Source organism: Vipera ursinii (assembly GCF_947247035.1).
Source record: "Vipera ursinii genome assembly, chromosome: 6".
NCBI classification, from domain to species: domain Eukaryota; kingdom Metazoa; phylum Chordata; class Lepidosauria; order Squamata; family Viperidae; genus Vipera; species Vipera ursinii.
Window position 1 is genome coordinate 67,693,206 of NC_139515.1, and position 17,301 is coordinate 67,710,506.

Consider the following 17,301-nt stretch of genomic DNA (forward strand, 5'->3'; position numbering starts at 1 on the left):
CTAGAGCACCACTCCTACTACAAAACACGGGATTTCCTGCCACGCCCGCAAGGCATATTGGGCAACGTAGTTCTCAGATTTAGAGGGCGCTAAAAGGAAGCGGAACGGAGAACGCGTGCTCGATAGCGGCTCCTGGCGGATGAAACGTCGATAATCAGTAAGGAAAATGGCTGTGATTACTCAGGTGGCGGCTAGAGGGCGCTATTGTTCACTTCACAGCTTTTACACAGAGAAGTAAATTGATTATCTTGTGACTGTCATCTTTGGTCTCAAAGAAGGGGAAAGTTACGGTTCTCGTTATTAATAGTCAACCCTCTGTAAAATATGCAGTTTCATATAAATAGTCAAAAATAACAAAAAAAAGCTTCTTTCAACATATAAGAAAAAAGAAAAAAATTAAGGAAATGATTGGTCCATTAGTGGGGGAAAGTGGCAAGAAGGTGACAAGCAACAGGGAGAAAGCAGAACTATTTAACTCGTTTTTTGCATCTGTCTTTACACAAAGGGAAAAAACAGTCCAACCTACCAAAACCAGTGCCATAAAAAGCAGAATAGAAACGCAAGTTAAGATAGGCAAGAAAATGGTAAGTGAGCACCTGTCCAGCCTAGACGAGTTGAAATCACCAGGACCAGATGGATTACACCCCAAGGTTCTCAAGGAACTGGCAGACGTGATCTCAGAACCACTAAACTATATTTTTCAAAGATCCTGGAGCACTGGGGAACTACCAGAGGACTGGAAGAGAGCTGATGTAGTTCCCATCTTCAAAAAAGGGAAAAAAGCAGATCCAGGAAACTACAGACCTATCAGCCTGACCTCAATACCTGGGAAGATTCTGGAAAAGATAATCAAACAACAAATCAGCGAACACCTTGATGCAAACAAAGTTATCACTAAAAGTCAACATGGGTTTGTCAAAAACAGATCATGCCAGACAAATCTTATTGCATTCTTTAACCAAGTGACAAAACTAGTGGACCAGAGGAATGCTGTAGATATAATTTGCTTGGATTTCAGTAAGGCATTTGATAAAGTAGATCACAACCTACTACTTGATAAGATAGAAAAATGTGGGTTAGATAGCATCACCACCAGATGGATTCATAGCTGTCTGACAGGCCGTACTCAGCGTGTGGTCCTCAATGGAACTGCATCTACATGGAAGGAAGTGTGTAGTGGGGTGCCCCAGGGCTCTGTTCTGGGCCCAGTGCTCTTCAACATCTTCATCAATGATTTGGATGAGGGGATAGATGGGGAACTCATCAAATTTGCAGATGACACCAAGCTGGCAGGAATAGCCAATACTCCAGAAGATAGGCTTAAGATACAGGAGGATCTGGACAGACTCGAACACTGGGCACTATCTAACAAAATGAAATTCAATTATGAAAAAGTAAGGTTCTGCATTTAGGCAGGAAAAATCAAATGCACAGGTACAGTATAGGTGGTACCTTGCTCGATAGTAGTAACTGTGAGAGGGATCTCGGAGTCCTAGTGGACAATCACTTAAATATGAGCCAGCAGTGTGCTGCAGCTGCCAAAAAAGCCAACACAGTGCTAGGCTGCATTAACAGAGGGATCAAGATCGCATGAAGTACTAATACCACTTTACAATGCCTTGGTAAGGCCACACCTTCAATACTGCATCCAGTTTTGGTCACCACGATGTAAAAAAGATGTCGAGACTCTAGAAAGAGTACAGAGAAGAGCAACAAAGATGATTGGGGGACTGGAGGCTAAAACATATAGGGAACGGTTGCTGGAATTGGGTATGTGTAGTTTAATGAAGAGAAGGGTGAGGGGTGACATGATAGCAGTGTTCCAATATCTCAGGGGCTGCCACAAAGAAGAGGGAGCCAAGCTATTCTCCAAAACACCTGAAAGCAGGACAAGAAGCAATGGATGGAAACTAGTCAAGGAGAGAAGCAACCTAGAACTAAGGAGAAATTTCCTGACAGTTAGAACAATTAACCAGTGGAACAACCTGCCTCCAGAAGTGGTGAATGCTCCAACACTGGAAGTTTTTAAGAAGAGACTGGATAGCCATTTGTCTGAAATGGTATAGGGTTTCCTGCCTTAGCAGGGGGTTGGACTAGATGACCTCCAAGGTCCCTTCCAACTACTACTACTTCTTCTTCTTCTTCTTCTTCTTATTATTATTATTATTATTATTATTATTATTATTATTATTATTATTATTATTATTATTGTGTCAGTTTATAATACAAGGTTTGTGTCTGATTTAAAATGAGCCTAATCCCCTCCTCGTGCATTAAACAATTCAAAATTCTCAGCTATTATATCCTGCTTGGCAAACAATATACACTGGAGAAAGATAGCAAACCTTGACTAGATCTTAGTAATAATAGTGATTTCCCTCTTTGAGTTATTAAACCTTTATCAAATAAATATTTGATACAGTTGACTACAAATGTTTGTTTGGTAGGGAAAGTGATATGTCAAAGGCAGTAAATGGAACATGTGCTTTAAATGTTAGTGTCCAAGAAAAAATGATGAGAAGCTGTGAGAATGCTGAAAAATGATTGAAGGCTTCTGCAACAAAGGGAAATTGTTTAGTAGTCTAACTGTTGCTTTCCTGCTTTTTTGTAATCAGGTTTTGCACCAGAGAAATTTCATGCAAGCTTGGGAAACATCTACATGGATGGGATTTACTGAAAGAGGGAATAAGGGAGTGTACAAGAATGATTGATGTCTTTCTTATGATGTAATGGCTCTGTTGTCTGATTTTCATTGGCTAACAAAGTTTATAAAGCAGTGCTACCCATTTTCTATGCGTGGTACTTCGGGATGTAACTCTGCCAGTGTTCCAGATCGTTGGCCACCCAGCTGCTTAATTTGATCAAATAAAGTGCTGTTTGATCAAGAAGTTTCTGCTTGGGTTATCGGATTAGATTGATATGGTATCTCAAGTTCAAGTAAAGGACTGGGACCTTACATTTCTGGCGCACTGAACAGGGACTTGAAAAAAGTTTTTTCTTCAAGGTTGTTTTTCATTAAAACTCCCTGTGAATGAGTTCCGTTGTAACTCACAACTTTCAGGCATAACATACAGGAAAACTGGCGTGGCCAAAAGATAAGGTCAAGAGCGCTCCCAGACTTCGTGTCTGGTGGCTTTTAAATTGGCCAGCCCAGCAGACCTGAGTTTGTCTGAACCCTGAATGTTTACGGAGACTTCCATCTCATCCCAGTGAATGTAGGAGGAGACGAGAAAACAGGAGAAACTTGGTAAGTAAAAACAAGCATTCTGGAATTAGGGGGAGTGGGGAGTGCTGTTTGCATGAATGAAAAATGAGATGGAGAAATTCCTGTTAGAGGTCTGCTCCAGAGCGACAGGGAAAGTGCTTGTTGAGTTTCAGGCTGTTATCAGGCAGGGCCTGTCCGAGAAAAAGGGGGGCCTTAGCTAGCCTTGATCTTGATAAAAAGACCAAGGAGAGTGACAACGAGAGAGGTGACAATTCCCGAATACAGGAGCACACGGACGGATGCAAGGCAACTAGAAGTAATACGGCCAATTGGGGTGGGTAGACCGGTAACTCGCTCAATGAGCAAAGTGCAAAAACAGCCGATCTTATAAGCAAGCTTCCAAACCTCCAGCATTTTACTCAAACAACATTGGCAGTTAGCCGACAAAAGCTAAGTTTATTAAACAGTTGGTTTATATTTATCCTGGTGTTCAACTATTTCTTTCGTAACATGGATGTGTCCAGGATACGTATTTTTAATGTAATACATACACACACACACACACACACACACACACACACACACTGAAAAATAAGTTTTTTATCTCTTTATGAATGTTGATTCTGGATAGAATTACAGATAAAGGTTCAGCCTGGTTGTTTATGGATAGACAGTTATGGCAAAGTTGATAAGAAAGAGACGTGGTGGATGTGGGATGGGGAGAAGAGAATGTTAGGGGAGCCTGGGAGGGGGGCTTTCCCTCCCTGTAGTTCTGGGTTCTGTGCCAGGCTAAGAAGGAGAAGAGACACGGATAGTTTGGGATGTTGAAAAGAAAAAATAATAGTAAAAGGGAAAAAGTTACTCACGTAAAGTTGAGAGAAGAGAACGCACATGGGAGGCTGAAGGCAGGTACACGAAAGAAATGGATGTTGAAGAGGGGAAGGAGTTATGTGTTTTGTTTTTGGCTGAAGTTGTGGATGGTACACAATGGCTGGACAGGTTGTGACATCTAGTGGTGAGGCCATTTCAATACAGGCCTCAACTCTGGAAAATTTGCCTTGCCTGTTTGAAATGATGGATGGGAGTTGCACGAAGGTGTTCAAGAATGTCAATGAAGAAGAGAAGAATGTTACTCAGTATTTGCATAATCTGGCGCAGGTTTTGTCTTCTATTCCAGTACAGGCCCAGGCTGCCCTACCACCTGTCTCTGACAATTGTTCCTGGAGAGTGGGTTCAGGTGAAAGAAACTATAACCCTATAACTTCCAGTCCTGAGTGGCCCCAACCATGCCAAGCCTTCTTGACCTCAACTGCAGTGGGAGTTAAGGAATGAAAGCATGAGTCCATGGAAAGTCCCATCATTCCCTCTCCAGTGACAAACTCCTCAGCTGGATGGCATGAAAGTGAAATTTCGACCTGCTTCGCCTGTTGAACTGTTCCTATCTAACTGTTCTGTACCAGCCTGCTACCGGCCCTACAGAAAAGGCAGGGACAACCCCTTTACAAATGGCAAGAGGCTGGAATTACGCCTGCCAAATTTATAGCTACAAAAACAAGACACGAACCAAGAAACAGGAGCTTTAAGAAACACGAACTATCCAAGCGGTTGCCTTCAGCAAACCAGCCCTCCCCACACATTCCCCTTATATAGAGTTCAGGGCGTGGCTTCTCTCTGCCTCCTTCTGAGAAGCCCCATTGCCTTCCTCTGTTTACTCCTAATTGACTGCCTCCTGCGTCGGGCGTCCTTGAACAGGGCCAGCTGTGGGTCATCTTCATCCACGCTGTCAGGCTCACACAGCTGGGTCTCCGTGGTGACCAAGTGGGAGGGGCCTGGCTGAGGGCTCTCATCAGCAAGATCTTCAACCCCCTCAGCAAGGTCTTCAACACCCCCCTCCTCCTCCTCTGAGTCGTCCGACCCAACTGCCGAACCCACAGGCTGACCCTGAATCACAACACTAACTAGGAGAAAAGCTTCAATGGACTGGACTACCCCAGAACTTGGGTTCGTAATATCTAGACTGTGTATTGCTACATTTTTGTTGCTGCTGTTTCCCTTACACCTTTCTTCAGACCATGGGTCCAGTACTTAAAGGAATAAAAGGGAGTTGTGTCCATAACAAGACTACGTATTCCACTTGCAAAGTGGGGGATAGAGTCATTTGTTATGCTCCTGTCAACACAGTAAAGCCCTACCAACAACTTCAAACCTGGACATATGGGGGGACACACAGACATTACCTCTTTTGAAAGAATAACATGAGACTTATGGACAAGTGCCAGGATCTCTTTTGAGATATGTACAGCTATTGACTATAATCAAGCTAAATAAACTAAGTACAGAGACAGGCTTACTCATTTAATACAAACTACATCCTACCCAACCTGGCACAGTCAAAGAAAATTCAATATGATTAAAGGAATCAGCACATAGTGCAACTCTGATTCCTGCAACCTGGTGTCTTTCAAGATAACCAGACCAGCAGACTTCTCAGCATCATTTGGACCAGCTATCCATTAAACCAGGCATAATTATGGGTTCAACTTGACACTATTATGCCAGTGTCCCAAAAACATTTTCGAGTTTTTCATTCTTTTTACGATGAACTGGAAACCACAACTGAAATTCTCTCAGCAAAAAAGAAACTTTTTATTGATCTGGCCCAAAAGAATTGCTTCATCTCTAAATGTGACTAACTGTTATATGTGTATGGGTACTAACATGGGTGAACAATGGCCTTGGGAAGCATGTGAAATAAATTTTACTGCCATGACTAGTCAAAATCTCACTGGGAAAAGCCACCAATAGACCCAACGTGTGGACTCTGTCCACTTCCATAGTGGGAAGCCTCTGTTTTAAAAAGAGAAGGTTCTGGTAAAAACCTTGAGGAGATTTAGGTGTGAACACCTCTTGTAGGTGAGCACCTCAGTATCCTTTTGGTAGATTACCACCGATTTGGCCTAACCTCCAAATCCCAAGGCAAACATTACCCAACTGTCTACCTCATGGACCAATCTAACAGATGCCACCCTCAACTGGACTGCCCCAGATGCACCTATTACGCGGCAAGAAGATGGAATGTATAAGTAATAGGACTCTTGTTTATATGCTTAATAGAATTGTTAGACTGCAAGCTATATCAGAAATAATTACAAATCAAGGGCATTTAGAATAACATAATGCTGTTTTGCTTCTCTATACTATGCTTGTGCAGGAACCTCCATTAGCCCGAGGCGAGAAGTACACATTGTTGTTGTTGTTAGTTGCGAAGTCATGTCCGACCCATCGCAGCCCCATGGACAATGTTCCTCCAGGCCTTCCTGTCCTCTACCATCTTCTGGAGTCCATTTAGGCTCACGCCTACTGCTTCAGTGACTCCATCCAGCCACCTCATTCTCTATCGTCCCATTCTTCTCTTGCCTTCAACCTTTCCCAACATTAGGCTCTTCTCCAGTGAGTCCTTCCTTCTCATTAGGTGGCCAAATTATTTGAGTTTCAACTTCAGTATCTGGCCTTCTAAAGAGCAGTTAGGGTTGATCTCCTCTAGGACTGACCGGTTTGATCGCCTTGCAGTCCAAGGGACTCGCAGAAGTCTTCTCCAGCACCATAGTTCAAAGGCCTCAATTCTTTGGCGCTCAGCCTTTCTTATGGTCCAGCTTTCACTGCCATACATTGCAACTGGGAAGACCATAGCCTTGACTATATGCACTTTTGTTGACAGGGTGATGTCTCTGCTTTTTAGTGTGCTGTCTAGATTTGCCATGGCTTTCCTCCCCAGGAGCAAACGTCTTTTAATTTCTTGGCTGCAGTCCCCATCTGCCGTGATCTTGGAGCCCAGGAAAATAAAATCTGTCACTACCTCCATTTCTTCCCCATCTATTTGCCAGGAATTGAGAGGGCCGGATGCCATGATCTTGGTTTTCTTAATGTTTAGTTTCAACCCAACTTTTGCATTCTCCTTCTTCACTCGTAACAAGAGGCTCTTTAGTTCCTCTTTGGTTTCTGCCATTAGAGTGGTATCATTTGCATATCTTAGGTTGTTGATATTTCTTCCGGCAATCTTAATTCCAACTTTTGATTCATCTAGCCCTGCCTTTCTCATAATGTGCTCTGCATATAAGTTAAACAGGCAGGGTGACAGTATACAGCCTTGCTGGACTCCTTTCCCAATTTTGAACCAATCAGTGGTTCCGTGTCCAGTTCTCACTGTTGCTTCTTGACCCACATATAGGTTTCTCAAGAGACAAATAAGATGGTCTGATACGCCCATCTCTTTAAAAACTTGCCACAGTTTGTTATGATCCACACAATCAAAGGCTTTAGCATAGTCAATGAAGCAGAAGTAGATGTTTTTCTGGAACTCCCTAGCTTTCTCCATGATCCAGCGTATGTTGGCAATTTGATCTCTAGTTCCTTTGCCTCTTTGAAATCCTGCCTGTACTTCTGGTAGTTCTCGATCCACATACTGCTCGAGTCTAGCTTGTAGGATTTTAAGCATAACTTTATTAGCATGTGAAATGAGTGCAATGGTGCGATAGTTTGAACATACTTTGGCACTGCCTTTCTTTGGAATTGGAATGTAAACTGATCTTTTCCAATACTGTGGCCACTGTTGAGTTTTCCAAATTTGCTGGCAAACGGAGTGTAGCACTTTTACTGCGTCTTTTAAGATTTTGAATAGCTCAGCTGGAATACTGTCACCTCCAGTAGCTTTGTTGTTGCTCAGCTTTTCTAAGGCCCACTTCACTTCACATTCTAGGATGTCTGGCTTGAGGTCAGTGACCACCTCATCGTGGTTATCACGGACGTTAAGCTCGTTCTTGTATGTGTAATTTTGCCACCTCTTCTTAATCTCTTCTGCCTCTGTTAGGTCCCTGCCATTTTGGTCCTTTATCATGCCCATTTTTGCCTGAAACATTCCCTTCATCTCTCCAATTTTCTTGAAGAGATCTCTAGTCCTCCCTATTCTATTGTTTTCTTCTATTTCTTTGCACTGTTCATTTAAGAAGGCATTCTTATCTCTTCTAGCTATTCTCTGGAATTCTGCATTCAATTGGGTGTATCTTTCTTTTTCTCCCTTGCCTTTCACTTCCCTTCTTTCCTCAGCTATTTGCAAAGCTTCAGCCCCTGGTCTTGTTTTTACTCACTGTATAGAGCTTCTCCATCTTTGGCTGCAGAGCACATAATCAATCTGATTTCTGTGTTGACCGTCTGGTGATGTCCATGTGTAGAGCCGTCTCTTGGGTTGTTGGAAAAGAGTGTTTGCTATGACCATCGTATTCTCTTGACAAAATTCTATCAGCCTGTGCCCTGCTTCATTTTGTACTCCAAGGCCAAACTTGCCTGTTATTCTGGTTATCTTTTGGCTTCCTACTTTAGCATTCCAATCCCTCATGATGATAAGGACATCATTTTTTGGTGTTAGTTCTATAAGGTGCTGTAGGGCTTCATAGAACTGGTCAATTTCATCCCCTTCAGCACTGGTGGTTGGGGCATAGACTTGGACTACTGTGATATTGAATGGTTTGCCTTGGATTCGAACTGAGATCATTCTGTCATTTTGGGGATTGTAACCCAGTACTGCTTTTCCTACTCTTTTATTGACTATGAAGGCTACTCCATTTCTTCTGAGGGATTCTTGCCTGCAGTAGTATACCTGATGGGCATCTGAATTAAATTCACCCATTCCTGTCATTTTAGTTCGCTGATTCCTAAGATGTCGATGTTCAGTCTTGTCATCTCTTGTTTGACCACGTCCAGCTTGCCTTGATTCATGGATCTTACATTCCAGGTTCCTATGGAGAAAAAATCTTTACAGCATCGGACTTTCCTTTCACCACCAGACATATCCACAGCTAAGCGTCCTTTTGGCTTTGGCCCAGTCGCTTCATTTTTTCTGGCGCTACTAGTACTAGTACTAGCACTTCTCTTCCCCAGTAGCATATTGGACGCCTTCTGACCTGAGGGGCTCATCTTCCAGTGTCATATCTTTTTTCCTTTTGGTACTGTCCATGGGGTTTTCATGGCAAAGATACTGGAGTGGCTTGCCATTTCCTTCTCTAATGGATCACATTTTGTCAGAACTCTCTGCTATGACCTGTCCGTCTTGGGTGGCCCTGCACAGCATAGCTCATAGCTTCATTGAATTACGCAAGCCCCTTCGCCACGACAAGGCAGTAATCCATGAAGGGGGAAGTACACATACAGAAAGATAAATAAAATTAATTGGTTAAAATAACACTACAAAAATAAAGGGGGGTATGGCTTTCCTTTTACATGTTGCTACCTCTTTGTGTGGAGGAAATACACCCAGCTTTTTCAGAAACCTGGACAGCTGCCATGAAAACAAGCTGGTTTGGAGACATCTTTGGTGATTGGCGAAGGGAAAATTTTCTGGTTATGTTAGCATTTAGAGTCTTTTGATTTTGCCAACTTTGATTCCTGTTATCCAAAGAACAGTTACTTCTACCATCTCGGGGATGAAGGTCATAGCATCTTCTGTAAGTAGTGATAAATCCTGTAAACCAACCAAGTTCCTGATTATCAACGCAATAACAAAGGAATATACATCGTTGGTCACCAAGTAACAGAAAGCATTCTGTTACAAAAATAAAGGGGGGAATGAAGGGTTCTGGAACAAAGGGAAATTGTTTAGTCTAACTTGGGGGTAGGCAACTATAGGAATTCCAGGAGTTGAGTCATAAAAGAGCCAAGGTTGCCTACCCCTGGTGTAACTGTTGCTTTCTTGCTTTTTGTAATCAGCTTTTGCACCAGAGAAATTTCATGCAAGCTTGGGAAACATGTACATGGACGGGATATACTGAAAGAGGGAGTATGGGAGTATACAGGAATGATTGATGTCTTTCTTATGATGTAATGGCTCTGTTGTCTGATTTTCATTGGCTAACAAAGTTTATAAAGCAGGGGTGTCAAACTCAATTTCATTGAGGGCCGCATCAGCATTGCGGTTGCCCTCAAGAGGCCGGGTGGGTATGGCCAGGTTGGGCATGGCCTACTGGGTGGGCGTGGCTAGAGTGCGTATGGCCTACTGGGTGGGCGTGGCCAGCTCTACATCGTTCGCATCAAGGGTGCCTATGGGGGCCTGGGCAGGAGTGGGACAGATCTGAGGGTCTCTGGCAGAAGGAGGGTCTCTGGGTCAGGGCCAAGGCAGTGGGGGCCGTTCCCTCACTGTTTCCAGGATGGCTTCACGGGCCACATGAAACCACTTCACGGGCTGGATCCAGCCCCCGGGCCTTGTGTTTGATATGTCTGTTATAAAGCAATGCTACCAATTTTCTAATGTGTGGCACTTCTGGACATAACTCTGCTAGCATTCCAGATCGTTGGCCACCCAGCTGCTTAATTTGATCAAATAAAGTGCTGTTTGATCAAGAAGTCTCCGCTTGGGTATCTGATTAGATTGATGTGGTATCTCAAGTTCAAGTAAGGGACTGGGATCTTACATGATAATGCTAGTCCTGAAAAAAGTGTTAAAATATGAATGAATTCTTATGGGAATAGAGGTTTCACATATATAAAACTGCATTTGTGCCGGACGATTGGAAAAGTTATGCTGTTGTTGCTGTTAGCAAGAATGAATGCAAAAGTTAGAGGGGGATTAGATGAAATATATGAATGTGAGAAAATTTATAGTATAGTTGCTGAAAAGTTAGAAAAAGTTTCTCTAATCCTTAATGCATCATTTTGCAATAGCTCGGACAAAAATACAATAACTTTAATTTAATTCCTCAAGAGGGGACAAATGTTGTCTTTAGGAAATAGAGGTTGAAAAAGGCCAAAGTGTTGACTACAACTGTATATACAAATCCCCATTTCTCTTTATATGTGTCGCGTATGTTGCCTATTTTAAAGGGGGGAGAATGATTTACCCACAGTGGATGACTGAGCCTTAATTCCAAATGAGGTTTTCTAATTAGACTTTGAAATAAAGTATTTTTACTGATATCTGAAAACAGTCGTTCACCTACAATTACTGCTGCTTTTCCTGGATATTTTTTTTTCTTAGGAACAAAATACACATTCACATAGTTTAGGAAATAAAAGTAGAATACCTACACCACACCTTTTAATTAACAGAACTAGGAATTGTGGGATTCTTTAGGGTAGTCAACTTCCCTAAATAATTTCTGTTTATAGCTTGCTTTTTTTATAAAATAAAGTTCAAACATCTCATATTAAGCAGTGTAAAGGAATCTTAATTGTGATTAAGACCCCTTCTTGCACTAGAATCCAAAACTGGGTAATACAATTCAGTAGGTAATTCTGCCTCAGCATGAAGTAGAAGTTTAAGGTAATAAAAATAACTTGGCATGAGACAAAGATTAATGTGGTTTTTAATTCAAGTAATAATCTAGATAATACCAAACATCAAGTAATACAAAAACTACCACAATGGGGGAGGGTGCAAATTCTTCGTTGTGCAACCCAAGTGCAGTAGAGCAAAAATAAATAAATAAATAAATCAGAACTAAAACAAGAAAAACAAGCTGCCTGTGAAAACTTGCTTAAAAGGCTTCTCCCAATGGTGGGAAAAATACTATTATAGTGGATTGTCAGAAGATTAGTGAGAAATCGTGGTAAACTGTTTTACAGAGTAGGCAAGCGAGATATCGCATTCACACTGTAGGTCTAAAGAAATGTTCTGCAGGGGAAGACCACCATGTCTTGTAGTATTCCCGGCTTTCTCCAAGCTGGTACATTCCAAACATATTGCACTACACAGGTAGTCTACAGGTAGTCCTCAACTTACAACCATTCATTTTGTGACCATTTGAAGTTACAACAGCACTGGGAAAAAAGGTCTTATGACCATTTTTCACACAGTTGCTAAAGGAAGCAGTGCTAAATGAGGAGATACTGATGGGCTGGATGCCAAAACAAAGCAGGATTAGGCATACACTTCAAAAGAGTCCAGGAAGTCTGTAATTGGGGAGTTTGTCTGGTAAGAACAAAGAATGCTTATTCACAAGGAATATGCAGGTGTAAAGCTTGTAACAATTCTGGGTGGTTAAAAAGCTGATAAAAGTAAAGACTTAGGCATCTTGCAAGCTCAGCTAAAAGTTAGGAATAGAGATGGCCTGGAGCAAATAGGATGTGTATTAGATCAGGGGTCCTCAACCTTGGCAACTTTAAGACTTGTGGACTTCAACTCCCAGAATTAAGCTTTGCTGGCTGAGGAATTCTGGGAGTTGAAGTCCACAAGTCTTAAAGTTGCCAAGGTTGAGGACCCCTGTATTAGATAACTCCTGAAGCATTCATTAGCCAAGGCTTAGGAATAGGGATGGCTAGAGACCAATACAATAATTGTTAGATTATTATTGAAATGTTTATTAGATGATATTTCCTATATATTCTGCCTTATCCCACCTTCTACTTTAGTGAAAATGTATAAAGTTTCTTAATTCTGTGGTTCTTGGTTCCTTGGCATTTTGGCCAGGATCCCTTTTCTTGGAGTGCTTCAATAAAAGACCACAAAACCCGCACCTCGTTTCTGGTGTTCTTCATCGGCCTCAGCACCAGGCTCAGACCCAAACTGGGGACAATTGCTCTTCAGGGTTTTTTTGAGAAACAGGGACAGGCTACATGGTGCCTTTGGGTAGACCAGATATTTAAGTATTTAATTAATTGGTATGGAATTGCATTGGAATCTATGCCCCCCCTTCCCTTGTCCAGAATAGAGGACAAAGGTAGGCAGGAATTGTGTGGAACATTTTTGGTCAAAACTGGGAACGATCTAACCAGTTTGTTTAATTAACTGTTCCTATAAAGACCAAGCAAACTTTTTTCCTCTCTGTTTTGAAGACAGGAATAATATCTGCCCTTCTCCAGTCCTCTGGCAGCAAGATATCCTCTGTGATTTCTCAAGTAATAACCAAAAAAGACACCAAGGTGACATCTGTACATTCCTCCAAGACTCCCTGTTGTAATAGAGCAGGGGTCTTCATAAGTGGCCCTTTGATGACTTGCGGACTTCAACTCCCAGAGTTCCTCAGGCAAGCATGCCTGGCTTGAGGAATTCTGGGAGTTGAAGTCCACAAGTCATAAAAGGGCCAAGTCTGAAAACCCCTGTAATAGAGGGAGCGTATTCATGATATAGAGCCTTGGTGGAGCAGTGGGCTAATGCCTCCTTAAGTAACACCAGCTGCCTGCAGTTAGTGTAGGTTCGCATCCCACCAGGCTCAAGGTTGACTCAGCCTTCCATCCTTCCGAGGTAGGTAAAATGAGGACCCAGATTGTTGGGGGCAATTAAGCTGACTTTGTAATAATGCCGCTTGTGTGTGTGTGTGAAAGCCCTAATAAGCAGGCATATACATAGAATGAAGGCTACTGCTAAGCTTGTAAGCCGCCCTGAGTCTTCGGAGAAGGGCGGGATATAAATGGAATAAAAATAAAAATAAAAATAAAATAACCAGGTTCTCCCTAATTAACTCTTGACTATGTTGACTTCTTCCTTTTGTCATAGCTAGATCCAGATGTAAAAAAAAATGAGCAGAAAAGTAGATCTTCCCCATCTGTAATCTGCACTATGCAAATCTAATAACAGCTCATTCTCTCCTGCATCTTAGGCACTGGGACCGTCAGAGCAAGAAAAGCCAGGCCTTAGAGCAGCGTTGCCCGCTTGCTGTCCTCCAGATGGATTTCATTTGCACACAATTCCTTCCACCCCCAGCCGGCCCGACTCAGTGGATGAAGAAGATGGGGATAGTCATCTATCCTAGTAAGAGGATGCTAGCTGGGAAAACTCTCCCGCCACCCGCCGCCCCTAGGCAGAAGTAGGTGAACAAGACTGTGCTACATCATTGGCCTCTCTTGGTAAAATCTGCACCTGTTGAAATTCTGCTCCATGATTCATTCCCAGCCGAGCCTAACCCAGGTTCGGAGGCAGCCTCCCGGCTCTAAAAAGGCCGCGTTCAGACAAGCGCTTCCCCGCCCTTTGTTTCAGATTCAGGTGGTTTTCGGAGAAAGGCCTGGCCGCCACCAAGCGCGCCTCCGCCTCTGAATCGCGGGCCCCCCGTTTGCGCGTCCCCGCCAAGCTCGCTTTTCTCTGGCTCGGAACCAAAGGCAGCCCGCTTGGGTTGCATCAGACTAGCTGCTGCCGCCGCCGCCGCCGCCGCCGCTGCGTCCCTTGCTCGCCCAGCCTTTCAGCTCAGGCTTGCGCTCCCTCTTCAGGTGATCGTTCGTTCCCGCTGGGGCAAGCGGGCGGCTGGTCCTCGGAGCTGCTCTCCTGCAAAATGCTGTCCAAAAGCAACCACTTGCTTAGGAAATTCTCGACCACAGCCAGGGTGAGTAGGAAGGTGGGGACGTGGACAGGGGGCTTCGGTCTAAAGGGCAGAAACGAAGGATGCTGTCCACTCCTCTTCCTCCCCTCCTCTCCCCCTTGCTGCCCGGCTGGAGAAGGGGAAGGCAGGTGTTTCTCAAGAGGCGGAATTTTGGTTTGCCAGAGGATTGGAAAGGGCAAAGGATGGGAGGTGAGGCAGGAGAACTGTTGTAACGTGAACAGACCGTATTTTGTTTGGCTGCTTGGTGTTGTGTTAACAAAGAAGAAATTCAGCACAATTTGGATGCTGGTCTCGTTCCAAGGATTGCCAGAAAGTTTCTGCTTATGTAGGACGCTCTCAGTCTGAAAAAATAGCTCAGCATCATGACTGTTAAGGATAATCCATCCACGGGGATAAAGGCCATTACCTTAGACTCCCTGGGAAAGATGGGATGGTTGGATTTTTTTTCTGTGGGTTCTGTGTGTGTGTGTGTGTGTGTGTGTGTGTGTGTGTGTGTGTGTGTGTGTGTGTTTGTGTGCACGTGCAGATGCATGCAGCAAGTAATCCATTCCCATACATGTGTCCTAATTCCTGGAAATGTTCAGGAGAATTCCTGCTTTAGACCAGAGATGTTCATTTTATGTCTAATTGGTCATTTAATGTTTCACTTAAGCTATTTATCACATTGTATCCCCACCATTCTTCTTCAAATTGCACAGGGTCCTTCACATCAGCCTTGTGAAAGAGATCAATTCAGTATCAGCCAACGAGTTTCATAGTAAAATCTGCCTTTCTAATAATTCCCCACTTTCTGCAATTTGAGGCCCTAGAGCAGTGGTGGCAAACCTATGGCACGCGTGCCAGAGGTGGCACTCAGAATCCTCTCTGTAGGCATGCACGCACGCCATTGTTCCAACCCCGCCTCCCCTGCAGCCCCCTCCTCCCCAACAGCCCCTCCGGAGGAGAGTCGTGCCTTGGCACAGCCCACGCAAAGCAGTGCAGCTAAGGACATGGCAGCTGGGCAGCAGGGACAAGACTCCGCCCTCGCGCCCCATTGCGTGCAGTTGAGGCTGCTGGGTTTCCTGGGCGATCTGTGGCTGGCTGTGGAGGCGGTGAGTGGCCCTGCGGGTGGGCAGGGGCAGGGTGGGTGGGGGCATAGTGGGTGGGACCAGGGGTGGAGCTGGGGCAGGGCAGGTGGGGGCAGAGTGGGCAGAATGGGGGGGCAGAGCGGGGGCCAGGTTTTTTGGGGCACTCAGTCTCTAAAAGTTTGCCATCACTGCCCTAGAGAGTACTGGGGATTAGAAATCTCCCAATTCCACGCTGTCTTGACCCCTTCTGACTGGGAATTATGGATCTCTTTCCAAATTGGAAAAAGTTATATTATACTGTACTATTTTCTTACTGGTTGTGGAGTTAACTGTTCTATTTTCTCTTAGCATGTTAAAGCATTTTGTTTGGAGCCTGAGCATTTTCCAAGTGTTTTTTGCACAGAAAACACTTTGATCCAGATGTTTTAAATATTGTGTGTGCATGAGAGATGAAGTTCTACCATCACTATTTCTTCTGGAGACATACCATGCAGTATGATATTGTCACAGAAAATTCAATGGTAGAGACATGACTGATGCCCTAAAATGTAACTTCTAGTCTGCTTGTGGGATTTACACTGAAAGTCCCTTTAGTTCTTTTCTTACTAGATTCACAAACTTAGCCAAGTATCTCTTGCTTTATTGGAAGTGGCGTTGCATATGTGCTCGACAGCAATGTTTAGTGAACTGCCAGCCTCCTAAATTAAAAAAACAAATCCACATTAAGGAACGAATATAGTAAGAAGGCTTCATACGAGCTGCTTGGATTGCATCAGCAATGTTAAATATGAGAATGAATGACTGACGACAGCACGTTGCCTCTGGATAGACTTTACGAGCTTTCCAGCTATAAGCAGAACAGCCAGCAGACGTGGAAGCGATCACATGTCTTCTTTTCAGATGCTTTAACCGCATAAAGACTCTTCCAAACAGCCATATATTGCAGCCAAAATTCTATATACTTAGCTATGCACTGGAATTCTACTTCCAAGAATCACAGTATAAGCCCTTGTGCTTAAATTTGGTTTCTTAAGACTGCTGTCCAAAAGAAAAAGTCTTAGTTTGCTTTTTTCCCCCTCTTGTGGGTTGCCTTACTGACAACAAGGAAATTAAATATGACCCACATCCAGACCCATTTAGATTCCTGACTAGATGCCTTGCCATTTCTTTATATATTCACCTCCCCACAACTCTGGCACCAAGATGCCTTGTGAGTCATCCTCTAAGGACATACCTGTAGCCTTTCCCTCATCCTTGGCCCAAGGCTAAGTTTAACTAGGAGTTTTTATTTTTACCCAATGTGGAAATGTTGCCTTTCATCATCTTCAGCCTTGCTGTGTGCACATTATGCAGATATGCCGATAATGTAATTGGCTGAGATATGTCCAGTTTCTATTGGCTACTTTGGACTGTGGCATTGTTGCCACATGGATCTGACAGGCAGGTTTTTGATGCAACTTGTCTGGTAAAGCCATGTAGAAATAATTTCAAGACAGGCAGATTATTAAGGCAGTTAAAGCAAGTGACAGTAACGCAAATGACAAACGCCGTTGGTCTAGCACAGTGTTTCTCAAACTTGGCAGTTTTAAGAAGTGTGGACTTCATCTCCCACAATTCAGCATGCAAGCTTAGGAATTCTGGGAGTTGAAAGCCACACGTCCTAAAGTTGTCAAGTTTGAAGAACGCTGCTGTAACATAATGAAATCAGGGTTAAGAGAAGCGAACATAAGCT

At 43.5% G+C, this 17,301-nt stretch overlaps 1 protein-coding gene across 1 annotated transcript in view; it reads left to right on the plus strand.

Moving 5' to 3' along the window:
- Positions 1 to 14,454: 14,454 nt before the first annotated feature.
- Positions 14,455 to 17,301, plus strand: part of ALDH1L2 (aldehyde dehydrogenase 1 family member L2) — a gene marked incomplete at its 5' end in the record, with an annotated part of 31,588 nt that continues 28,741 nt past the window's right edge. Inside the window, one exon of the mRNA XM_083365697.1 lies at positions 14,455 to 14,505. Coding sequence (XP_083221823.1) covers positions 14,455 to 14,505 — 51 coding nt within the window. The remainder of the gene's footprint in view (positions 14,506 to 17,301) is intronic.